This window comes from Medicago truncatula, chromosome 4 (assembly GCF_003473485.1).
Source record: "Medicago truncatula cultivar Jemalong A17 chromosome 4, MtrunA17r5.0-ANR, whole genome shotgun sequence".
Lineage (NCBI taxonomy): Eukaryota > Viridiplantae > Streptophyta > Magnoliopsida > Fabales > Fabaceae > Medicago > Medicago truncatula.
In genome coordinates, this window is record NC_053045.1 from 1,337,265 (window position 1) to 1,363,699 (window position 26,435).

The window sequence follows — 26,435 nt, forward strand, 5'->3', positions numbered from 1 at the left end:
TGCAAATGAATGTTTGTTTGTTGGTGTGTCAACCTCATTGAAACATTAGCCGACTATAACAATATTTTTAAAGTTTTGTCTAGTATAAACAAATAAATTAGTATTTTATTGTGTACAAGTTAATTTTTCACCATTGATCACTAACATCATTATATTGCATTTAATTTAATAATAAAATTTATTAGTTCTTTTTTAATCACAAATGTTAATAGTTAGTTGTTAACTTAATATTTACTTTTTCCCCTTCTCTCTTGACCGTCGTCATCAAAACTTTAGTTTCTTCATCGTGATCTCCCAAAAAGAGGTGATTTAGAATCAATTTTTGACCCAAAATCATTCATCTAACTCATTTTTTTTTTCCTATTTCCTATTTATTGAAATAAGTGATTTTCACATCTATTTCATTTTTCTTTCGTGATTTCGTCGTCATAGTGCGATGTTGTTTTGTCTGTCGTCTTTTTGCGACGTTGATTGTCTTTCTTGTTTCGTTCAGGTATTTGTTTGGTTCAAATTGTCAGATCAGCTTCGATCCAGTGCAGATCAAATCAATGATTTTGAAGTCGTCAACGTTGAAGATCCAGAGACATGAATGTTCCGTAGACTTACATATAGTCATATGTGTATGCTTTAATACTTTGTCGTTTTATATGAATGAATATCATTTATTTTTGTCAAATAAAAACTTAATATTACTTATTTCCAGAAACTTAATATTACTTTGTTCATATTTGAATCCAGAAACTTAAACTTCTTTCCCATTAACTCAAATTAGTTGAATTATCCGACCATTAATAAAATTTATAAATTCATTGATACAAACAATCTTATGCATAATGCAACACATATAGATAATTTGTGCACAAATCATAACTCAACGGAACAAAAAATTCAAAATTATTAGATGAAACACCGTGATCGAAATTCAAAGCGTGTAAGTTTCAATCTTTATATTAGTTGTGCACGCTCACTCACTTTAATGGCTGGCTATTAAGACAAGTCTTTGCGGTGACTATGATTCTTGATGCGTCATAAGTGTCGACCCACTGACGTTTGTTGCACTATCTGGTCCCCACTCCACTACTCCATGGTTGTCCCACACTTCACTTTCTCCACCAAGCTTTGCCCTTTGACCCTCACCACCTCACAAACCCATTTTAATTCAACTTTCAAGTGGATATAGATAGGAGTTGGTGAGGGAATGTAACACCTCCAATCATACACAAAATATGAAAATTGCTTAACATAACTTAAAATGAAAATTTAGACAAAATCCTAACTCAACTGTGAAATGTCGAAATTGTAAGATCGGATGTCGTGATTTGAATTTGAACCCAAGATCTCACAGTTGTGTATGAGTTTAATTTCAATAAATTACCACTTCATCTAAGAGAAAAAAATGAAAGTTTCTTTTAATATATATCCTTACTTAACATATTAAATTTTATTATTGACATCACATAAAAATGAAAATTGCTTAATCATAACTTAAAATGAAAGTTTCTTTTAGTATATATCATTGACATCACAAAAAATAAAGTAAATTATCACTAACAAAATAAAAGTGATGGCACTACTTATATTTTTATTTTCCTGCAAGATTCTTCACAATACAATCAACCTTATTATAATTTAGGGTTAATTATTTTTGTTTAATAAGTTATCAAAAGCATGTGCAATATAAACAATCATTTTCTAATCTTTTTATTTTTCTAAGTATATTTTTTTATGCAATATTTTCTTTGGAGAAGCAAACAAAACATTAAAAAAAACTGTTGAAATTAGTTGAACTAATTAAGAAATGCCAATAAGCAAATTGGTTGGGAAAGGAAAGTCCATAATTACTTAAATTAGTATTAGTATTTTTGTTTCATTAGATATACTATTTTGATTAAGAATTCAGGATTATGATGAATAAAATGAAAGGACATAAGTCCCTATCTTACCAACTTAACCAAGAACCTATGAAAGGTATATGTGGCTTGTCCAATTATGACTCCATTGTGTATGCTTTAAACAATTTCTTACGTGGCAAATTTAGATTGGTTGATAGAGTTGGCGGGAGTTGGTGAACTCATACCCAACCCTTTCTTACTCCAATTTTTTTGCTTAAAAAGTAGCCCTAAGAAGCTCAACAAATTAGGACTCTCTTGCAGTTCACACATACCAAATCTCAAACCACTTCAACACAACTCAATACGACACTTCTCTTCATCAAGGTAACAATGTTTCTTTCTCATTTCCATTTTCTTCTTCTTCTTCTTTCATCATCTCATTGATTCCAATTTCGGTGTGACAAAATTAGCGTGACACTGCGATTTTGTAGAAGTTACAAGTTTGTACGCTTCAAACAAGTATAAATTCTTTGATAACTATTTATGATTTGTAATTTGTTTGATATTTTTCATAAGATCATTTTTTTTTATACTATTAAGATTTTTAAGTAACAGGCATGTACAAAGCAGTTGAGGGTTCAAGTCCTTTAATGTCCAACTATGTAACGACTGTTTGGTTTCTTTGAGATTTTTCTTCATAAAACTGTCATTATTTTCCACTTTTTAGAAATTCATTTAGTATATTAAAGTGAGTCAAAAAAATTAGTATATTAAAGTAAGTTTTTATTTAAAATCAATTTTTACTTGGTAATTTACAGAAAAATATATCTTATAAAAGTAGAATACTTAAGGTTATGTATGTGTGTGTATTGTCTTTTGGTGTTTTTTTCCCTTTCTTTTGACTCATATATCTTTTGGTGTTTGATGTAAGGAAATAGTGTCTTTTGGTGAATAAAGGAAATGAATGATGGTGATATGTTATGTACTAACAATTAATTATTATTGTTTATAGGACCAAACCACTCCAAGAAAAAACAAAGATGATCATAAACGTTAGAGATTCGACAATGGTGCGGCCGTCAGAGGAGGTTACACAGCGGACGGTGTGGAATTCCAACGTTGATTTGGTGGTACCGAATTTCCATACACCAAGTGTTTACTTTTATAGACCTAATGGTGCTTCCAATTTCTTTGATGCCAAGGTTCTTAAAGAAGCTCTTAGCAAGGTGCTTGTCCCGTTTTATCCAATGGCTGGTCGTCTTCGTCGTGATGAAGATGGTCGTGTTGAGATTGATTGTGATGGTCAAGGGGTGCTCTTTGTCGAGGCTGACACCGGTGGAGTCGTTGATGATTTTGGAGACTTTGCTCCCACGCTTGAGCTCCGCCAGCTTATCCCAGCCGTTGATTATTCGCGCGGAATCGAAACATATCCCCTTCTTGTATTGCAGGTGCGTTTCAATTTATCTTCAATTATTTATTAGTTTATAAACTCCTATTTTGAAAGTAACTTATCTCCTAATTGATGTACCAACATGATGAATTTTGAATAGTTTAGAAATTATTTATCATACGTTTATAGTTCAACAACTAAATACGTAGAGATTGACAATTTAAGAATTAGGCCTATATACGTATTATGCGAGTTTTGAAAAGGTTTTCCCTTCTTGGAGAGTCAAGTGGCAGAAAAAGGAATGAAAATATTACTAATAAAGAAAATATGTGCACGGTTTCTTTTATGTATTATAAATAAATGTGCATATACTCTTGCATATGAGATGCGAAGGAGGTTTATGAGTTTTGTTGGTTTCATGTTAATCATCAATTTTTTGAGAGGAAAAAGCTTATAACATGATAAACGTCTATTGTTAGATGATATTGTAGGAGTGTCTATTATTAAAATGATAAAGATGTAATTTGTTTCTTTTCACGGGCTTAGGCCCTCTTGCTTCCAAAAAAATGCTTGAAGATTTTTTGTTGTTGTAAAAAATGTTTAAATTTTTTATGTTTACACCGTTAGTGTAATGTGTTGGATCACATCTTATTATGTTACATTTTTATAATAGTTTTAAAAATATCTTCACTCGTATCTATGTTGTGAGGTATGATTGATTATATGCGTAAAACTTTTATATTTTGATAATATTTCGTATTAAGTAAATTCATTTTAAAGGGTCAAAAGTTTTGTGAAACTTATAAGAGTTTACAGTTTTGTTTGTATTTTAAAAAAAAGAAAAGAAATATATTCAAAGCAATATTAAAAAAAATGGTCAAAACAATCAGAATTTTATTTATTTCTTGTTTTTTTATTTATTTCATTTTTTCTATATCCTATTTTTCATTCATATTTTCCAAAGACGTGAGAGCATGAACCCTATGAAAAATATAATAAAGATTCCTAATACATCACTCAATTCCAACAAAGCAACATAATATATATTAGCTTTTTTGTTGGAGGGGTTGCTAATGCCAACCACACTAACTCTCACAATCATGTAAAGCATACCATGCTAATGATTTCTTTCTTTTGACTGCTTTCAAATTTTAAATTGAAAATTTCAACTCGGTCTTTAATTTGTCAAAATCTTCACCTACTATCTTTGATGAAAAAACATCTAATTATACTATTGCCTTTTCAATTGTCGGTCTAAAATTGTTTATGTAAATTATATAAACAATAATTCTTTTATGAAATTATTTGTCTTTTTCAGTGGTACTTCTTTTTATTTCATAGGACCAACTTTTCACTATGCAATGATAAAGGATATTATTAAAAAAAAAAAAAAAGACATATAAATAGTAATTTTGAATTTAGGTTCACACGTATCCAAAATTTGTTGTGTCTAGAATCTGAGTAGATCAATGTGGTTGTACCAAAAAAAAAACACAGGAAGGTTGTTGGCAAATAGCCTCTTATTATTATTTTAATGCATAAACATAGTTCAAAATGTTTGTGTTGGATATTAAATTTCCTCTGTTATTTTTTTTGTTGAACAAAAAAATTCTTTTGTTAATTGAATAATATGAAGCCAAAAAAACGCCTTATATTATTGTAACTTACTAAAAGAGATTAACTTTAAGCAGCCATAGTAAAAAGTTTTACGTTGTCGTGAAATCACATTCAATCATATGCGTGACTTTAGACGTAAAGATCAAAGACAAATGTTTTCAAAGATTAGATGATTATAATTGATCGTGTGAACAACCTTTATATTGATAATATATTATACTTTATTCGGTCTCATGCATAAACAAAGATTTCTTTTTTTAGATTCATCGAATAACTGATATATAATACAAACAAGTTACTTTCGTTATTCAATGAATCTTTGCTTATATTTGCTTATACATGATACTGAAGGGTGTATGAATTAACAGTTTGACATTAATTTTGTGATTAACGTGTGCTTAACTATGTTACAGACACCAATTTAATGGACTTTCACAATTTATGCAGGTAACATATTTCAAATGTGGAGGAGTCTCACTTGGTGTTGGTATGCAACATCATGTAGCAGATGGAGCTTCTGGTCTTCATTTCATCAATACATGGTCAGATGTAGCTCGTGGCCTAGACGTTTCCATGCCACCATTCATTGACCGGACACTACTCCGTGCCCGCGATCCTCCCCGACCTGTTTTCGATCACATCGAATACAAGCCTCCACCATCAATGAAGACTCATCAACAACCAACAAAACCAGGCTCAGATGGTGCAGCAGTTTCGATTTTCAAATTGACTCGCGAACAACTCAACACATTGAAAGCTAAGTCCAAAGAAGCCGGCAACACAATCCACTACAGTTCTTATGAGATGTTAGCCGGACATGTTTGGAGAAGTGTCTGCAAAGCAAGATCATTACCTGATGATCAAGAAACCAAATTGTATATTGCAACCGATGGACGGGCAAGGTTGCAACCTCCTCCTCCACCAGGTTACTTCGGCAATGTGATATTCACAACAACACCTATAGCTATAGCAGGTGATCTCATGACGAAACCAACATGGTATGCTGCAAGTAGAATTCACAACGCGTTGTCGCGAATGGACAACGAGTATTTGAGATCAGCTCTTGATTTTCTTGAGCTACAACCTGATCTTAAGGCTCTTGTTCGCGGTGCACATACTTTCAAGTGTCCGAATCTTGGTATTACTAGTTGGGCTAGGCTTCCGATACATGATGCTGATTTTGGTTGGGGAAGGCCTATTTTCATGGGACCTGGTGGGATTGCTTATGAAGGGCTTTCTTTCATAATTCCAAGCTCAGCAAATGATGGAAGTTTATCTGTGGCAATTGCTCTTCAGCATGAACATATGAAAGTGTTCAAGGACTTCTTGTATGATATTTGAAGATACAAAATGTCACTTGGAATACCACTAAGTTTCTAAGGTGGCATTTTGTTTCCTAGTTTTTTGTTTTTCTTTAGGTACTTTTGGTGAACTATATGCAAATGTTAATGTTAATGGGACTTGTTTCAGCTTCTATAATCTGTAAACAATTTAATTTGATATGTTGCAGTTAGCACAAGACTTCAAACATTTGGATACCTGTTACTGGGTATTGTAGTTATTTATCGATGATTTCACTCTCCGTATTCACTCTCTCCCCTTGCAGACCTAACATGGTTCGAGTAGGGCTACTCGGTTGAATTAACTCTTTAGATAATACTATCGATGATTTTCCTTTCTGATTGGAATTGGAAATCTGTGACAAGCTTAACTTGAAGCGTTTATTCATGATAGTATTTTAAATTCAAGTTATGAGAATTTAGAAGGACAAACAATATTTAATGATGTACAAAGATGATCTTCTCTTCTAAAGAAGCCCAAGCTTCAAACAGAAACATGTGACACTAAAAATGTTTGAAAATTCATAGCAACTTAGCATGGAAGGTTAAAACAAAGCTTACACACACAGTTGAAATCCAAGACAACATGGATATGGATGGTGCAGAGCTTCTAGAACGGCGAGGCTCAGAGCGATTATCATTTGCACCACCGTTAGCTCCTTTTCCTCTAGCTTTCTTAATTGAGTCATAAGCTCGTTCAAATTTTTCCTCCTTGATATATTTCTTATCTTCTCTGTGCAACTTGATTCCTTCTTTTATGCTTCCATAGTTTCCTACATCTTAATAGAATAAGTTAGCATATAGAAGCAGAATTTAAATATAGCATATGAGCACAATTTAAGGAAACAATTCTTCAAAAAGGCGAAGAATGCTTACTACTAGTAGGTTGCTTGGTTTGTATGCTGGTATTTGATGAGTTTAAAGCTCTATGTTCTGAACTGAAACCTAAAATCGATATAGCTTGAGTGCATAAAACAGCGATGAAACATGTGAGAAATCTTACTCTCATCGTTGTTTGAAGTCCTTTGTACACAGTTTAATAATGGTTTGAAGTCGGTATAAGGAAAAGAGGGTTTATATAAGCTGTAAAAAGAAAGCAATGTCTGTGAATCAAATTCTCTATGGTTGCGTGTAATACAAGCAAGCAGAGCACTTCATTTGGAGCCTCTACCTTGTGCTGCATCAGATGCTTGAAATCTTAAACATGATGAAAACTTGTGGATGTAATTAACTTTCTACCATACAAAAGTAGTTAATTTCTTCAGACTAGCAATCTTGTTTTAATAGTTTTTAATTACTTATATGAATTTAATTCATATACACTTTCAGTATAAGAGTTTTTACATCGTCAATCAATCATAACCGTCAGATCATTAGAAACATTTGACTTTTATCATAACTAATTCTAAAGACACACACATGACTGGTTGTGATGTGTAGACAATGTAATTTTTTTACACTGACAGTGTATGAAAATTAAACTCTTATCAATAATTGTATGTCCAAGTTTGGAAGCATACTAGAGATGGACCAAGTCCATTTAGTGGTTGAAAGAATATAGAATAAAGTAACATTCCCAAGCATGTTTACAAAGTCTTGCAGATCAAGTTAATTGTATGTTGCAAAGCCTTAATCTAAAACGTTTATTAAAGTGAATTAATATAACAAACATAACAGCATTACTGAGAATATCCTCTAACTCTTCATTGATCATGAGTTCTTCTGTAATGGTCTGCAGTAAATGTCATTTGGCACTGCTTTTGTATTGTCAATTGTTGTAGCAACTAGGTAGGGGACCATTTACTGAAAATGATTTTGTACATCAAGTGCTCTGGCAAACATGTGCCAATGTTCAACACAAAATATCTCATCATCCAACTAGTTCAATCATTTCAACACTTATTTGGTAAAGAAAAAATGACTTGTCCTATATTTCCATAGCATTTAAGATAAGTGGAGGGAAGTCTCTATGTGGGGCATCCAATGTGGACCCCTAAAAACTGGTCCAATGATAACCTGTTATAATGGATTTTAATTCTTTCAAAGTGCACAATTTTTTAGAAACTAAAGCAAATAATTGTCTCCCATGTGTCTTACGCTTCAAAATATTTAGGGTCATGCTAATAAGTTATAAGTCATAAGTTATCTTTAAGTGGTTACAAAAATAAGCTGAAAACACCTTATTGACATGTCATGAGCTGTTTCTATAAGCTCTCCAAATAGCCTAACAACAGCTTGTGTCAGTAGATAAGCTCAAATAAGTCAATTCAAACACACCCTTAACACAGATGAAATAGTTTATCTTTCCAAAAGAAAGAAAAAATTAGCCTGTTTCTGCTTCTTTATTGTCAGTAAATAACTAAAATTTCTCTCTAGAACTTCAACCTTACAAGTCACAAGTTTAACATTTATATATTTGATCTAGCTACCCTTGGATAAACTATACTTTCTTTGTATGGTAACTGCAGATTAAATTACAAAGACAATGTTCTATTTCTTTTACCCCAGCAACATGCAAAGATTCATACATCTATTCATACTACCATTTCTTAATAAAATTATGGATGAGATTATAGCACTAAGGTGGAGGACACAAACTAATTAACAAGCAAACATGTTCTTAATTGTGGCATAACATGATACTTAACTACTGGAAGTGAAACAAGGTAATTAAAGCCAAAAGATTACACATAAAATAAATGTTGAGAAACAAAAATAAGTCCCTGCATAAAATGATGCTGCAGAATTATGAGAATGACGTGGCCCGTGATTGATGCTTTCTTCGCCGACAACTCCAGCAGTAGTTCCACCGACGACAACTCCAGCAGCAGCTCCAGCCCCTCTTCCTATACCGAATCCTCCTCCTCGTCCCCCTCCTCCCTTCCCACCGCCTCCTTTTCTTACAGTAACAGATAGTTCATGTTTGTGCTCATTAATACGTTCCATAAACACAACTTTGTGATTCACCCTTGTAGAGACTCCTTTGTTTCCATTTCCATCTATGTTCCCTATCATTGATTAACACAAGTATAGAAGCAAAAGTGAAAAAAAAAAATTATGCTTACAAATGTCTTAGAATTTACGTTGAGTCTAACTCAATCCTACAGAATCGGATTATAAAGTGAGGGAAGTCTCCTCAGTCCTCACACCCATGATTGGACATCTGGAGTGCAACCTAAGCGATCCGATAGTAGATGATCAACAGAACTTGTTTTGTTACCATCTTAGAATATGGGATGTGCATAACTCAACCGTGTAAAACCGGCTTGTAAGGTGAGGATGTCTCCCCCCAGTCCCACTTATAAACTCCATTTTAGTCATATCTCATTCAACATGTGACTATTAACAAAATTTGTGAAAAATTAAGTTTGTGCTTATTTGAAAAGTTAAAGAAATTTTACCAATAAGCTCATGTGCTTGTTCATTGCTTTGGATAATGCTTTTGCCTTCTGAAGTAAAATTCATATTGAAATCTTCATTTGATATGGCTACAACACCTGAAATGAACAGTAGAAAAGTTGCAAGAAATACTACCTTCATGTTAGAACTAAGGGGTTGGCAAAGGGAGTGGTGATTCTTTGCAAACTATTAGGATTTAAGTGTGAAGCAAAAGGGTGAGAAAACGTGGAGGGTGAGGAAAAGTATGAAAGTGGAGACAGAATGAGTAGAAAATGACTTGCCCTATATGTCCATAGCATTTATGATAAGGGGAGGAAATCTCTGTGGGGCACTAATGTGGACCTCTAAGTTACATGCCAAAGTACTTTAGCATTTCTTTCAATTTGTTTGTTTCCCATGTAAGTCCCTTAAGTTTCAAAACATTTACACCATTGATATTCATGAGTTTTTATTAAAATCCTATGTGTCTTGTGGAGGTTTTTGACCTGTATAATCTTCAACCAAGAAAACCTAGAGAATTCTTTCCTCCTAATCAAAAACTTTCTTTTTATTCCTTTCTAATTTTAACTTGAAACTTCATCATGTCCTCGTTGTTACAACCTGGTAGTTTGGATGCGAGGACATTTCATGTGGTATCCTGGTCCCAAATCTCCTCACTTTCCCCTCCCCATGTGAGTTGGCCACTAGGCTAATAACAACAACAAAAAAAACTTGAAACTTCATCCAAAAGTTTGTGTTTCGCATGCGTGTACCTTCTTGCACTATCATTTGTTGGCCTGCTGTCATTAATGGAATCTAGTGTAATGGTATCACTTATCAGCAGGATCCATGTTACTGAACTCGTTTTATTTTGCGATGAATTGTGGTAATTCATTCACAGCATATGTTGCACCCTCTAGAACTTGAATTATAGAGACAAATCAGTTCCACTAACTTTAAAAATGCTAAAAATGTGATCCTAAAATGCTACAAAGCAGATTGTGGTATAGTACTAACTTTAACATTGTTTACACTAGCATCATTATAATTAGTTACACTAAAATGTGATCCTTTGAGATAGTAGAGGCCATCAACAAGTTAATTGGTGTTCAAATATAATATCCAATATGTTTGTCTAGAATGTGAACTGCACTTGTTAACAGAATGTTTGCCTATTGATTTATCTGCTGTAGTAAAACAAACCTGTTCAATGCTCTCGAGCTGTTCTTGAGTGAATAGAGTGTCATCAGATCCCAAGGAAGAATTGTTTCTTGCCATTGTTGATAAAGATGATACTCTCAAATTGAGCTCGTGATAATACCATAACATTACAAGATGAAAGAAAGTTATGAATGATACTCTATTGACTGAATGAAGGTTAATTATAATAAGTGATATCAGGTTCCAAATTTAAACATAGATCAATTGGTAAGGAAAGGAATAACTAACAATAACTAACCCTCAACTAACACATAAAATAAAGTAACGGAACTAACTAACATAGTTAACTAACATATATAACTAATAATGATCAAGAGTTATCCTACTTTTCTAATGTTAACAAAACAACAGATCTATTAGTCGTGACTCGTTTCATATTAGACCCTATTGACTGCTTTGCTTGGTACTTATTTGATCGTCTTCGTCTTTCAGGCTCAACTCAGGTTCAAGCCATTGATCAAAACTAGAAGGGTAAATACATATAAAAGCATGACTGAGAATATCCTCTAACTCTCTATTGATCATGAGTTCTGAAGTTGTATTTGTAATTCTCTGCAATAAATGTCAACTGTTGAAGCAACTAGTTCATTTTGGCACTACTTTATTGTCAAGAGTAACCAAAGGATGTCTTTGTTCTCTAACCAACCTCATGACTGTTTCATTGACAGAAAGTGAAATAGGAAAATGTGACACAGTTTCATTTTCTGCAAATGACTTTGTTACTTCTACTGTTCGGACAAATGACTTTCTCCAATATCATTGATGGCCCCATCATTTTGCTATGGAGGAATACAGAGACAGTTGCATATTGTATTTAAGGCACATTTATGTTGTAAGTTGATCCTCCTAAAACAGACTTGAATCCATTCTATTTGTGCTTCAAATGTTGATGGACTGCTAGAGCTTGAAACATTGACTAAAGGATTAGGAAAATGGCTTAAAAAACTGTTCACCACAAAAAAATTCAAACGAATTTCCAAAGCTTGAACTATCTTTGAGCTTTATGTTTTGATCTTAAGCTCTCTAGCGTGTCCTATGAACCAATACTCCTGCAAGTGCAAGTGCAACCTGGCTAAAATGAGAAGCAACTAGGAGAGCAAGATTGCCAAAAAAGCAAAGAAAAATGCACCAGTTCCTAAGACGAGGAAATAGCAGTTGTTCTTTTTTGGGGGATGGTGGAGTCCCTAGGCCTATGGTGTGAAAAGTTCTGAGGAGGCCAACCTGTTTTCGTTCGTTTGTATTCTTATTTCTCACTTTGAATTTTTATAATCCAGCAAGCTGAATGCATAGTAAAAAGATTTAACATAGATAAAACAGTTTATCTTGCCAAAACAAAGTAAACATTGTCAGTAAATAACCAAATGTTCTCTCTAGAATTTCAACCTCAAAAGTCACACGTTCAAACTTAACATATATTTGCAGAGATTTATACATATAATCACACTACATTTCTAAATGATACCATCGATGACATTATAAATTGATAGCATTCCGGCAGAGGACACAAACTATAATCAACAAGCAAACATGTTTTTAATTGTGACCAGCGTATACATTAAACATAGTATTAATGTAGGCCTATACAAAAGCTACATAACATGATACTAAACTAGTGGAAGTGAAACAATGTAATTAAAGCCAAAAGCTCAAACATAAAAGAAATGTTGAGACACAAACATAAGGCCCTGCAGATAATGATGGTGCAGAACTATTGGAGCGATGACTCCCGTGATAGGCGGTTGACCCGCCAATAACTCCAGCACCGATAATTCCAGCACCTGCTCCGGCCCCCACTCCTCTGCCTATTCCTCTTCCCCTTCCTCCTGCTCCCCTTCCTCCTCCTCCCCCTCCTCCCTTCCCACCTCCTCCTTTTCTTATGGTAACAGATAGTTCATGTTTGTGTTCATTACTTTCCATCATCGCAACTCTGTGGTTCAACCTAGTAGAGACTTCTATGTTTCCATTTCCATCTAAGCTTCCTATCATTGAATAGCACAAGTATAAAAAAGTAAAAAAGAAGAAAAAAACAAGCATGCTTACAAATGTCTTAGAATTTGGGTTGAGTCTGACCCGATCCTATGACTCGATCCTACAAAACTACTAGACAACCAAGGCATGGCCTGGTTAACCCGATAGCATGTGGTTCAATATATCTTAGATAGACTTCTATGCAATATTATATTTGGATTGAGACTAACTCAAGCCCTCTTTGGGGAAAAACTTATTTTGCCTTATAACAAAAGCGCTTATGAATAAACTATTTCTATAATACCATATAAAATAAAGTCATATTATTTTTGAATAATCTATAAGCTGCTTTCATAAACTATCCAAGAGAGCTTATGGAAATAAACTGAAAACAACTTATGAACATGTCATAAGATGTTTTCATAAGTTCTCCTAAACAGTGTCACAAGTGTTTAAAACACTAGATAAAATCAAATAAGCTAATCCAAATACGCTCTCAATCCTACAAAACTGACTTGTAAGGTGAGAGATACATCATTTTCAAGCAAATATCTCATTCAATTTCACAAAATTTATGAAAAATTAAGTTTGGGCTTGTTAGAAACTGTACCATTAAGTTCATGTGGTTGTTTGGAATTGAAATCTTGTTCATTTGATATGGCTAGAGCTCTTGAAATGATGAGAAGGAAAGTTGCAAGAAGCATAAGCTTCATGTTAGGGTTGACAAAGGAATTCTTTGCAAATAATTGGGATTTGAACAATTTTCCAGATTGTTTGGAAAGAGTTGAATAGTTATGTTTGATGAATAAAAGGGGGTGAGAAATTAAGAAGATGAAGGGTGTGGGAAAAGTAATAGTTATGCACGGGGAGAAGAAAATAAGAAGAAAAAATGGATCATGCAATTTCAGAGAAAGAAAGGGGAAGAAATCTATACTCTTTCCTTTTTGGTTGAAAAAGTCTACGCTCAATATGGTAAGGTAAAGTGGTGGTATCCTATGTGCACTATGACCAAGGCTACAATAAAGGGATGACAAAATGAGCGGCCGAGAAATGATATTTTTATGTAAGTGACAACTTTCTCTCTAATACCGTAGAGCTGTCAAAACAGGCGGCCCTAGCGGGCTTCGGGCTTTAGAGGGCCGGCCCAAAAAGCCCGGTTGATAAAACGGGCTTGAAATATACTACCCGAGCCCGGCCCTACACGGGCCGCGGGCTAAACGGACCGGCCCGTATTAAAAATTATATATTTTTTTATTTTAAAAAAATACTATAAAACACTACTATAATTTTTTTATAAATAATATTTTTAATATGTTTAAATAATGTCTAGCACAAAAGTAAATTGTAAACATTTTCGTACAAACGTCGTAAACTAAAACGACGAGAAAAATGATTTTAAATAAATTAGATATGTTATGGTTATAGATATTTATATATTCGATCTTTAAAACTATAAATAACGAAATGAATAAATATAATTTTATATTACATTTATATTTGTGTTAATTAATTGAATTTTCACTTTTGTTTTTTACTTTGATAATCAACTAAGTAAATAATTATTTGAAAAATATATATAATTTATAGAAATTTTTTTTTGTTATGCGGGCTACCCGCGGCCCATTCGAGCTGGCCCTAACGGGTACCGAGCTTTTAAGGGCCGGGCTAAAAAGCCCTATTAAAATTTGGGCTCAATATTTTAGGCCCAGGCCCTATATTTATTCGGGCTAAACGGGCCGGCCCATACGGGCCGGCCCGTTTTGACAATCAATGTTTTATTTTAAGCTTAATTGCACTTTTGACCCCCTATGGTTCAAGAAGTTGCGATTTTTGCCCCCTAACTAATTAAAATACAAAACAGCCACGTATGTATTGAAGCTTTGACAGTTTTGGCCCTAGACCAATTTTGACTCGGTCAACACTGACGTGACTCGTGTGTTTTGTTTTAATTAAAAATAAATAAAAAAAGCTCCATATAAATTAAAGAATTAAATAAATGAAAAAACAACAAATAATTAAAAAAATAAAAAAGAAAGAAAAAAAGGATGGAAATCGTGTTCCAAAATATGATTCTCCCTTTTCTTCCTCTCATCTCTCTCTAAAAAACTAATTCCCTCTCTCCAAAACCCTTTGTTCCAAAATCTTGAAGTTTTCTGCCACTGCTTCATCACCACCATGGATTTGCTTCGATTGAATCTCTCTCGTATTTGAATTGTAACCAGAAACATGAGGAAGTAAAGTGGCATTCTAATTTTTCAAACACGGGTAAACTAGTTGTAGCATTCAGGAAATATAAATAGAAACTATCATTATACTTTTAATAATGTAAACATTATGTGATTGGTCTGATTTTATTTGTAGATCATCAAATTGATAATACAGGGAATTCTTATTCATGCATTCAAGGTAACTTGTAGGAGTTATTGTGTTTCAGATGAGGAGTTTTAAAACACTTTTTAACTAATTCAAGAATAAATATTCATACTATTAAAGATTATTGAGATATTCTTGCATTATTCATGCTGACACTGATAATATTGCATTTATAACTGCAAATTAACAAATAACTGAATAGTTTATAATAAATATACATATAGGAAACGACAGAGTAAGGGAGGAAAAAAAGAATTTATATGATAAATATATCAGGCTATTGGATTGGTAGGGAACAATGGAGGTGTAATTCTTATTCAAGTTATGTAAAAGCAACATGCAACTAATATAATTGCCTTGTTTTGTGCCCTTTATATATGTCAAAGTGCATGTGATATGTTCATTTTTCTTTTGATAAAAACGAAACTTTCGTTTCGTTCAATAGGACATTATTTCATTATCGTGCTTGCATTGAGCTACTCATCCTTTTTCCACTTTTCCATGCTTTTGTCAATGGAGCAGGTTATTGAATCAGTGTTTTAGAGAGAGATGAGAGGAAGAAGAGTTAGAATCAGATTTTAGAACACAATTTCATTCCTTTTTTTCTTTCTTTTTTATTTTTTTAATCATTTGTTGTTTTTTTTTCATTTATTTAATTCTTTAATTTATATGTGGCTTTTATTTTTATTTTTAATTAAAACAATACATGTGGCGCCTTTGAAGTGCCACGTCAGCGTTGACTGAGTCAAAATTGGTCTAGGGGGCCAAAACTGCCAAAGATCCAATACATAGGAGGCTATTTTGTATTTCAATTAGTTAAGGGGCCAAAACTGCCAAAGATCCAATACATAGGGGGTTGTTTTCTATTTCAATTAGTTAGGGGTCCAAAATCGCAACTTCTTGAAACATAGGGGGGCCAAAAGTGCATTTAAGCCTTTATTTTATTTCTCTATTGTTTTGGTTTTCGTGTCAATACTTACTTTTTCTTTGTAAATCTATGGTTGTCACATAAGTTGCGAATAAAATAATTGTTCAAATAACACAACACCGCTCCCTTATTAATTCGTCTAAAAAAGTGGAAAGTCCTGGTGATGCTGACTTAGCTGGTAAAAATATTATACTCCTTCCGGTCATTATTAGAATAAACAATTGAATTTTTAGATTCATTGAATAATTGATGTATTTTGTTATAAATATAGACCAGATACATCACTTACACAATGAATCTAAAAAGTTAATGACCGAAGGGAGTATAATATATATATATATATATATATATATATATATAAGGATCGACTTTTGAACCTGAGACATCCCATTTACCCACGTTTAAAAATGTTAGATTTGGCAAGATTGTGCCTACATGAAAGTTGTTGATTGTGCAACTTTATCCAGGTGACATTGATGTGGCAAATCTATTAATTTAAAAAGAAATTAAAAAATCATAAAATATCAAGAATGAAGTTAAGTGAACCTTCTCTCTATAAATTTTTTTTCTCTAAAACAAACCTCTCTTCCTGGGACTGGGTTTCTTTTAGTTGGTTTGTGGCTCGTCCGTCATTGCTACTCTTCAGATTTGCTTTATTCTTGACCCGATTGAACTTGGGAGGAGGTTTTGCTTTCTGTTTTCGATTTGGGTATCTTTTTCGTCACGTTTTGCTAGTTGATGTTGATCTATGTCGCTCTGTATTAAATATTTTTTGAATTTTTTAACTTGAAACTTAATCCAAAAGTTTGTGATTCTCATCATTTTACTTTATCCTTTGTTGTGTTTTGACATATATACTCTTAATTTACAGATATATTTATACATCTAATCACACTACATTTCGACATCATACTATGGATGACACTCAAACAGAGACAAGCAAACATGTTTTTAATGCTAGGCCTATACAAAAGCTACATAACACGATACTAAACTAGTGGAAGTGAAACAATATGATTATAACCAAAAGCTCAAACATAAAATAAATGTTGAGACACAAACATAAGGCCCTGCAGATAATGATGATGCAGAACTATTGGAGTGATGACTCCTGTCATAGGTGGTTGACCCGCCGATAACTCCAGCACCGATAACTCCACCACCCACTCCTCTGCCTATTCCTCTGCCTATTCCTCCTCCTTTTCTTATGGTAACAGATAGTTCATGTTTGTGTTCATTACTTTCCATCATCACAACTCCGCGGTTCAACCTAGTAGAGACTTGTATGTTTCCATTTCCATTAAGTTCATGTGCTTGTTTGGTATTGAAATCTTGTTCATTTGATATGTTGGCTAGAGCTGTTGAAATGATGAGAAGGAAAGTTGAAAGAAGCATAAGCTTCATGTTAGTGTTTGCAAAGAATTGGGATTTGAGATTGTTTGGAAAGAGCTTAATAGTTATGTTTGATGAATTAAAGGGTGTGGGAAAAGTAATATATATATATATAAGAAGATTGTTGAATGAATGTGTCCATGCAATTTCAGATTAAGAAAGGAGAAGAAATCTATACTCTTTCCTTTTTGGTTGAAAAATTCTACGCTTGATAGATATTGTATATGTCGACCAAGGTATGACAAAATGAGCCGCCGCGTATAGTTATTAAAATAGAGTGGAATGTGGAGCGTAGTCTTTGATTAGATGAATGATTAACAAGGATTGCATCTACCTGACTCTTTCTGACTGCAATTTTTTGCACGATACAGCAAATCCATTAATTTGGAAAACAAATTAAAAAGTTAGAAAATAATTGTTTAAAAAATTTAAATTTAAATTAAGAGAACATACAATTCAGCACCACGTGGCAAAAGTGCTCAATCAACAACTATCATGTAGGGGACAATGTGCCAGCTATTAAATGGGTCTAGTCTAACTATACTTAGAATTTTAAAAAAATTTAGATTGTGAAAAAATAAGAGGTCTTTTTACACAAGAGGTCAAGCGGGGAGTCTGGGATTGTGATAGTTACAATATCCTAGGTTCAGATGGTGTAAACTTTGGGTTCATAAAGAATATTTGGGAGGACTTAATATTTGACTTTATGTGTTTCCTTAATGAATTCCACTTTAACAGTAAATTGGTTTGTAGTTCTAGCTGCACTTTCATAGCCTTGATTTCCAAGGTGGGCAGTCCTCATAAGCAATCAAAGTTTCGCCCAATCTCCCTTATCAGTTATACATATAAATTTTGGCAAAAGTTCTGGAAAATAGACTCCGATTATTCATTGATAGTGTCATTTCTAGGAGTGGCAAACATACTCATACCCACGAGTACCCGTGGGTAAAATCCGTCACCGACACGGGACGGGTAGCTAAACGGATATCCACAGGTATAATAAACGGGTATTTGACTACCCATTATTATATGGACACGAACATATATTTGATTTGTATCCATACCCACGGTACCCATACCCGATAATAAATTAAGTAAATTACTAGAATATCCTTATATATCTTATCCTATTACTTAAAGTTGTTACCTTATTGAAGGAAATTTTGCTGCCCACCTAAGATTCCTCGTTAATAACCTATTTTTAATTTAAATTTTTTTTAATTCATCTTATTAAGTTTAATGTTTCCACTTCATTCATATCATAAAACATATCATATGGATTATGTAAGAATCATGAATTTTCTATGGATTATATATGGTTTATGAAATTTTGAATGGATTATGTATGGATGTTTAAAAATTGAAGTTTTTTGGTAATTAAAAAAAGTTATTATTTGTACAAAAAAATAAATAAATTAAAAAATCCATGGATACCTCAATACCCATGTGTACCCGCATAGCGGGTACCCACGAGGATGCGGGACGGGCACGGGTAACATATTTATCCAACGGGGTGGGGACGGGTATCATACTATGAGTACCCATTGACATCCCTAGTCATTTCTGAAGCTCAATCGACCTTTATAAAGAGTAGACAAATTTTAGACGTTATTGTTATTGCCAATGAGGTGGTGGATGATGCTAAGAAATTGAAAAATGAGCTAATTATGTTCAAGGTTGATTTTAGAAGGCTTATGATTCCACTTTGAGAACTTTTTGGACAATTTTTTCAAAAACAAAAATTATTAATTGAAAAATTCAAAAAAATTGTAGAAAACATGAAACTAATTAAAATAAAGATCATTCAAAGAAACAAAAATACGCAACTATTTATTTAGAGAATAAAGTATATAATTTACATAGTTGATAAATAAATCAATTGTTAATATTATATGGGAAATGTTAACGCGTGCATCACGGTACTCGTTAAGTAGTTTTTCTCCCACATAAGTCGTTTAAGTTTAAAAAAAAAAATGATACTATTGATAGTCGTTTTTTGAGTTTTTGTTAAAAAAGAGTATGTTACTTATCGGGACTATCATTTTCAATTCAACTATGTTTTGATCTTCCATCAACCTTTTTTGCAAATTATTTAGGTACATCAAGTGTTCTGGCACGCGCCAATGTTTAACACAAAATACATCTCCATTAGGGGGTGTTTAGGGCCTAATTCAACCCATTTAACTCAACGAATCAAACTAATTCAACTTGTATTTTTGTCAAAGATGCTTAAGTTTTAGTTCAACCCAAACAAATTCGGAGTAGTTTGGTATGGATAACAAATTTATGAACTCATGAATTCGATCAATTCAAAAATATTGTGAACTTTTATTTTTGATAATGTAGTTTGAGACTTTTATCCGTTGATTTAAATTTCTTTCAATTTAGTTTAAGTGATGAAATTTTATATCGTAGAATTTAAATTTATCCTAATTGTTGATTTTTCATAAATTAAATGACATTCATTTTTTTTTTCTTCAAAATAAAATTTCAAAAACTAGTGTTCTATGATCCAACAGAAGTAACCTGCTCATCAATAGGTTGCAATTGTTAGGGTTTGATAGGAAAAAATACGGATTTTCAACTCAACCTAAACTAAGAATATTTGATTGGTTTGAGTAACAACTCTACCCCTTCTATGAACACTCCTACTACTACTTATGCAACTAGTTTGATTATCTTCATATTGTTTTTGTTTTAATAAACATGATTTTATTTAAATTTCTATAATTTAGCTCCTACAATATATAGTAAAAAGATTTAACATTGATAAAATAGTTTATCTTTCCAAAAGAAATAATATATAAGCTTAGCTTGTTTTTCATTCATTAATTCATCGCTAATGAGTCCTTGTGAGTTTTAATTAAGTTGGTAGAGACAATGTATAATATATGTAAAATTTGAAGTTCAAACCTCGACCACAAAAAAAAAAATTCACCGCTGATGAAGTAGTAGCAACGTGCAAAAAAGATTCATACATCCATCCATTGATACTTCATAAATTTCCAACTTTGAAATTAATTGTGGCAAAAATATACATAGTAAAGACTTGGCATAATCAGAAGCAACTAAACATGATACTTATAAAAGTATTGTCATAAAAATGAATAAAAAAACATGATACTTAATTAATGGAAGTGAAATAATGTGATTAAAGCCAAAAGCTCATGCATAAGAAAAATGTTGAGACACCAAAATGAGTCCTTGCAGAAACTGTTGTTGCAGAAGCAGAGTTAGCAGTGTGATTGTGGTGGTGATAATAATGAGTGTTTCCACTTGACCTTCCTTTGCCTCTTCCTCCTCTCTTTCCACCTCTCACTTTTCTTGTAGTATCAGATAATTCATCTTTGTGCTCATTTTGACTTTCCAAAAGCACAACTTTGTGGTTAAATCTTGTAGAGACCTCAATGCTTCCATTAAATTGCAAGTTTCCTATCATTTGAATAACACAATCTTAAAAGAAAAATTGAAATAAAAAAACAATGATTACAAACATTTCCGAATCTAGAAATTAATTGGACTAGCTAGGGTTTTCTTTTTTTTAATAATAAATAGTATATAAAGCTAAATCACAATATTTCTTTTGAGAAAAAAATAAAATAAAATATACTTTCTCAAAAAATTCTATTTTAGAAATTGTGTCAACTTATTTCTCAAAAAATTTAAAAATAATTTTTATTAGTAAAATCCTTAACATGTATAATATAGTTCTTCTCAAATACGTGTATAATATAGTTGTATGTATAAAGTTTAATTAAATATTTATACCAAAAAAAGTTTTCTTAAATTTAAATTATGAAAAATGCTAACTTGTACCTTTGAGGCATAAGTTTAGAAATTAAACATAGATTTTTATTTTAGAAATTGTGCATTTAATATATTAAAAGCTTAAAAGTTAATTTTTCCAATACAAAAGTAATCTTTTAATTTCCCTTTTTAGCCACCTTTATCATGACCCATATAATACTCCATCCGTTCCTTTTTAATTGTCACTTTTGAGTTTTTTACACAAACCAAGATAATAAATACTTTTTACTACTTTTGATGCAACAATTCATATTTTTTCTATAATAATTACCTTCATCATTTAATATCTCATTTCATATATTTCTCTCTCTACAATAAATAATCAAGGGTAATAAAGGCAAAACAACATTTAATGTTGCATTGAAATTTGAAAGTGATAGTTAATAAGAAACAAAAAAAATCTGCAAAAGTGACAATTAAAAAGGAACGGATGGAGTATATGACAACCTACTTGGGTTGTCCTAATGATGTTGAATTGAAACATTAAAATGTGTACTTCTCAAGGTCTCATGTTCCATTCTCCCTTATTCCTAGGTAGGCTAGTCCATTGCTTTGACTTTAAATTTCACCCGGTTGAACCCCTTAAATTAATAGGTCTTTTATTGGATACCGAAATAAAAAAAAAAAAAACATCAAAATTATATACTGTTATTTTTGTAATGGAAAGCAAAAAAAAAAAAAGGGTTTACGATACTTGCTTGGATAGATGAAATTATGTAATAAATAGTATGTATATATGTTTGGGTCTATCAACCATATAACAAAATATTTAAAGTCCGCATAAATTGGAGATCCATGCATGCTCATGTTAAGTGGGGTTGGAAACAATGATAAAGTTTGTGCTTGTTAAAAAGGTAGAGAAATAGTACCATTAAGCTCATGTGCTTGTGGTTCATTGCTGTGGATTAGGCTTCTTTCCTTTGAAGTGAAATTCATGATGAAATCGTCATCTTTGTTTGCTATGGCTTGAGAACATGAAGCGAGCAGTAGAACCAATCCAAGAAATATCACCTTCATAGCTTGATGTGGTTTTTTTGTTTGTAGAGTCGAAATTATTTGAGATATATTTTTGTATAGGGAAGTTTCTCTAAACTTTTATTCATGGCTCTATATATATATAGAGAGAGAAAAATTGCAATGCAAAACATTTTTTTAAAACATATATTTAAATAAAAAGAACAAATCATAAAAATATTCTAAACAAAATTATAAATACATGTTTAAAATATATATATTTAAATAAAAAGAACAAATCATAAAAATATTCTAAACAAAAATATAAACATATTATTAAAATATATATATATTTAAATAAAAAATAAATCCTTAAATATTCTAAACAAAAATATAACTTATAAATACTAATTTTGTCAAAAAAAATAATACTAATGATATCTTAATTTAAAAATAAATATAAAATAAGTTATATCTAAAACATTAAAAAAAGGGTTAAACATGTTTTTTGGTTTTTATAAATATACTAACTTTTTTGTTTTATTTCTCCTGAGAAGATAGTGAATGTGTATTTGAAGTTCTATTCTATGTGCATATGTGGAGATGAAATTACCCATTAGTCCTTATATATCTTTAGATAATTTATTTTTGAGAAAATTTGTCTCCCACACCATAATAACAAAAGTTGAAAGTACACGATGTTTGGTTTAATGATTTGATGATAGGTTACATCGAGTGGAAGATATTCAAGTCATCATTATTCGAACATTCATTGCAAAGAGGTCTCGGAAAGAGTATTTACCTCCTAATTTTCTTTAAAACACTATTGACAAGTTATGTTTCATCTCTCTTATTTCAAATTGTATTTTTATCGACAAAATGCCGAGCCTCTTTTATTTTGATTTATAACTATTTATATATTATGTAGCATGTGAATTTGTGATCAAAATTTAGCACAGACTCGATAAAATTCCTAGCTCCGCCACTTATAACAGTTGATTGGTATTGATAACTTGTTTTGCCAAAATATACCGATATCAATCCGACCCTTTGAGCAATCCTACTTCCATGCAACTAGTTCAATCATTTTTATATATCAAACTTGAAAAAAATTTGTAGTATATTAAGGATGGTGGAGTTCCTATGAAATAGTTTATCTTTATCAAAAGAAAGTAAAATTAGCTTGTTTCTGCTTCTTTATAAATACCCAAAGGTTCTCTCTAGAATTTCAACCTCACAATTCACTAGTTCAACATTTACATGTTTGCATCATGTAAGCCTTAGTTAGAGTACTATTTTTCAATGACAGTGTTCTAGGTTTTTTTTCTTCTTCTGAGCAACATGCAAAGATTCAGACATGTATATATTCATACTACATTTCCAAATGATATTTATGGATGAGATTTACAGAATACAGACGACACAAACTAATCAACAAGAAAACATGAGACTAATTGTGGCCAAAATATATAGTATTTAGTAGCAATAAAGACAAAGTGAGGATTAATGTAGACCACAGTGGAAGTGAAACAATGTGTCTAAAGCTATGAAGCTCAGACACTTCTCGGATTATACGTGTTCTGGTGTCAAACACGTGTCGTGTTTGTGTCCATATCCGTGTTTCCTAGGTCTAAAGCCAAAAGCTCATACATAAAATCAATGTTGAGACACAAAAATGAGGCACTGCAGATAATGTTGTTGCAGAATTATGAGTACCATTGTGCCCACCATTGTGACCGCCATTGGCAACTGTGCCGCCTACAATTCCACCGCCGATAATTCCACCGGCCGCTCCACCTGCCACTCCTCCTCCCCCTCCCATTCCACCTCCTTCACTTGCACCTCCTCCCCTTCCACCTCCTCCCGTCGAAAAACTTATGGCATCAGAAAGTTCATGTTTATGTTCATGTTCATTTTTACTCGCTACAATCACATTTTTGCTGTTCAACCTTGTGGAGACTTCTATGTTACCATTTCCATATAAATTTCCTATCATCGTTGAATAACTCAATTATAAAACCAATATCTAAATAAAAAAAAACGTTAACTAAGTTTTTACTTGTTTGAAAAGGTAAGGAAATTGTACCATTAAACTCATGTGCTTCTTCGTTAATCTGGATTATGCTTCTGCCTTCCTCTTCATTTGAAATAATGGATTGAGCATTTGAGATGATCAGTATGAACAATACAAAAAATATTACCTTCATATTTGAGATATCTCTTGTTTGCTTTCAACTATATATGGAGTCTGCAAAATAGATTTTGAGTTATAATAATTGGTATAGAGTAATGGAAATTATTATATAAAGGGTGAGGAAGGACTGAAGAGTGGGGGAAACGTAGTTTAGGGAAACAAAAATCTCAAATATGGAATAGTGGGGGCATCTCATGTAATGGACCCCTAAAAAATGGTCCATTGACAACCTACAACAACGATGGATTTTGGCTCTTTTTTTAAAGGAGACAATAGAGAAATGCTGATGATTGTTACAAGGATACTCTTTAACTAAGTTTTTATGAAAATAAGTGTATTCAATGCATTGAAATGTTTAACTTTTTAAATAAATACATTGCAGTCATTTTTTTATTTAAAACCCTTAAAACGTGTTTAAGAACACTCGTTAGCAAAACTCAAAACAATATATATCATATATCAACTGTGATTGATGCTAAGCATAATTTATAAACATACACTCTTTTCAACACACCGAGGCATCTTTTACTCAAAACAAAATCAAGAGGACTTACAAACAATATCGGGAGAACATTAGGGCGTCAGTTAGGAGCCCCGAGCCATGCTCGAGACCTCACTGGAGCTTTAGCCCCTTAACTTCGACAGGGCTACTGTTCCGGTAAACAGAAAAGTTTAACATTGTTTAGAAATCAAGACTAATTTTAGCTTATAAACACATATCAGTCTTAAATTATGAGATATGTTTCTTAAATTCCATAATTTACTCCAATCACCCGTAAATCTAAATTCCTCATTGTTTAAGAGTGTTTCCATTGTCGACTTAATAACCTATACTCCCACTATATATTTAGCAAGCAATTAACAACCTCTCACGTCAAAATCATCTTTAAATAATCTATATATCTATATATATTCTATAATATACTAAATGAGGCCAAACATCAACACATGGTCACGGATACTTATAAAGACATTTTTGTCATTAGAAGAAAATGGAAATAAGTCATTCCGGCTTAGTCACATGCTCAACTCAGCACAGAAAATGACATTTTTCTTTTTTCTTTGGTATATTATCGTAAAGCAATGAATTCTGATCTGTTTCAACTACAGCCAATATTGATGATATTTATGCATGTGAAATTCTCTTGCAAATGATTTTTTACAAAAATATACATCTGATCTATTTAGAACTATAGGGTTATTGGAACACACTTGATTTTCATATGTTGGAACATGTGTGGAAATTGAGAGTGAAAGATTAAACACAATGTCTCACATTAGATAGAATTAGTGTTGTGTGAATAAAAAAAAATGGAAGTTTCATATAGGATAGATCACACACATTAGTATATAGTGGGGGTGTACCTCTTTAATGAAGTACAAAATTAAACTTGACAACGTAAGCACTAGGGAATTTTTTTTTATATATTTTATTAATTGTAAATGTTAAATTAAATAATTAATTTTACTATTATTAGAAAGTGTTTTCTTAATTCCCAAGTTTTGCTAAAATATTTTGGAACGTTATTTGAAATATTTTGATGCATAATCTGAAATATTTTGGTATGAAATCTAATATATTTTAATACTCAATCTAAAATATTTCGGTGTGCTCAATATAATATATTTTTGTACTCAATATAATATATATTATGGTACTCAATATAATATATTTTTTACTCAATTTGAGATATTTTTGTACCAATCTAATATGTGAATCACTTGTTCCCAAAGTGTCTCACAAAGTACTTGTGAATTTTCTCTATAAATAGAGAGTTTCATTCCACACACCAAAAATGACTTCTGAAACTTCAAATCTTTTTCTTCTATTCTTCCTTTTTGGTTTGTGTTGACGAACCTTTCTTCTCTTCATCTCCTTTTTTCTATCCATTTGGAATTAAGAGTGTTCTTAGAACCATAAAGATATAATGTCCCTTCGGAATTAAGAATGATCTTAAGAGCATAGTCCCTTTGATAATTTATGTACCTTCGTAATAAAGAGTACTTTTAAGATCATATAGTCTCTTTTGAAGAATAATAA

At 32.1% G+C, this 26,435-nt stretch overlaps 4 protein-coding genes across 6 annotated transcripts; 1 reads left to right on the forward strand and 3 right to left on the reverse strand.

Moving 5' to 3' along the window:
* Positions 1 to 2,061: 2,061 nt before the first annotated feature.
* Positions 2,062 to 6,400, forward strand: LOC25491195 (shikimate O-hydroxycinnamoyltransferase). 2 transcript variants are annotated; one of them, XM_013599075.3, is made up of 3 exons: positions 2,062 to 2,216; positions 2,845 to 3,280; positions 5,287 to 6,400. In XM_013599075.3, the coding sequence occupies exons 2-3, from the start codon at positions 2,873 to 2,875 to the stop codon at positions 6,178 to 6,180; spliced, it is 1,302 nt and encodes a 433-aa protein (XP_013454529.1). In that variant the 5' UTR covers positions 2,062 to 2,216; positions 2,845 to 2,872; the 3' UTR covers positions 6,181 to 6,400. The 2 variants fall into 2 exon arrangements, with proteins under 2 accessions (XP_013454529.1, XP_039689302.1); XM_039833368.1 differs by lacking the exon at positions 2,062 to 2,216 and adding an exon at positions 2,327 to 2,351.
* LOC120575773 (uncharacterized) lies at positions 6,254 to 7,568 on the reverse strand. Of its 2 annotated transcripts, none has more exons than XM_013599076.3 (2): positions 7,056 to 7,454; positions 6,254 to 6,958 (listed from the first exon to the last, which is right to left on the reverse strand). In XM_013599076.3, the coding sequence occupies exons 1-2, from the start codon at positions 7,186 to 7,188 to the stop codon at positions 6,702 to 6,704; spliced, it is 390 nt and encodes a 129-aa protein (XP_013454530.3). In that variant the 5' UTR covers positions 7,189 to 7,454; the 3' UTR covers positions 6,254 to 6,701. The 2 variants fall into 2 exon arrangements, with proteins under 2 accessions (XP_013454530.3, XP_039689304.1); XM_039833370.1 differs by having other exon boundaries at positions 6,537 to 6,952; positions 7,056 to 7,568.
* A 1,080-nt stretch (positions 7,569 to 8,648) lies between these two features.
* Positions 8,649 to 12,631, reverse strand: LOC25491198 (uncharacterized). The gene is made up of 2 exons (XM_039833369.1): positions 9,581 to 12,631; positions 8,649 to 9,187 (listed from the first exon to the last, which is right to left on the reverse strand). Exons 1-2 carry the CDS (start codon positions 9,717 to 9,719, stop codon positions 8,850 to 8,852), a joined length of 477 nt encoding a protein of 158 aa, XP_039689303.1. The 5' UTR covers positions 9,720 to 12,631; the 3' UTR covers positions 8,649 to 8,849.
* Positions 12,632 to 23,562: 10,931 nt separating this feature from the next.
* LOC25491201 (keratin, type I cytoskeletal 10) lies at positions 23,563 to 24,523 on the reverse strand. Its single transcript, XM_013599082.3, has 2 exons — positions 24,287 to 24,523; positions 23,563 to 24,189 (listed from the first exon to the last, which is right to left on the reverse strand). Exons 1-2 carry the CDS (start codon positions 24,405 to 24,407, stop codon positions 23,831 to 23,833), a joined length of 480 nt encoding a protein of 159 aa, XP_013454536.1. The 5' UTR covers positions 24,408 to 24,523; the 3' UTR covers positions 23,563 to 23,830.
* Between the last annotated feature and the right edge of the window lie 1,912 nt (positions 24,524 to 26,435).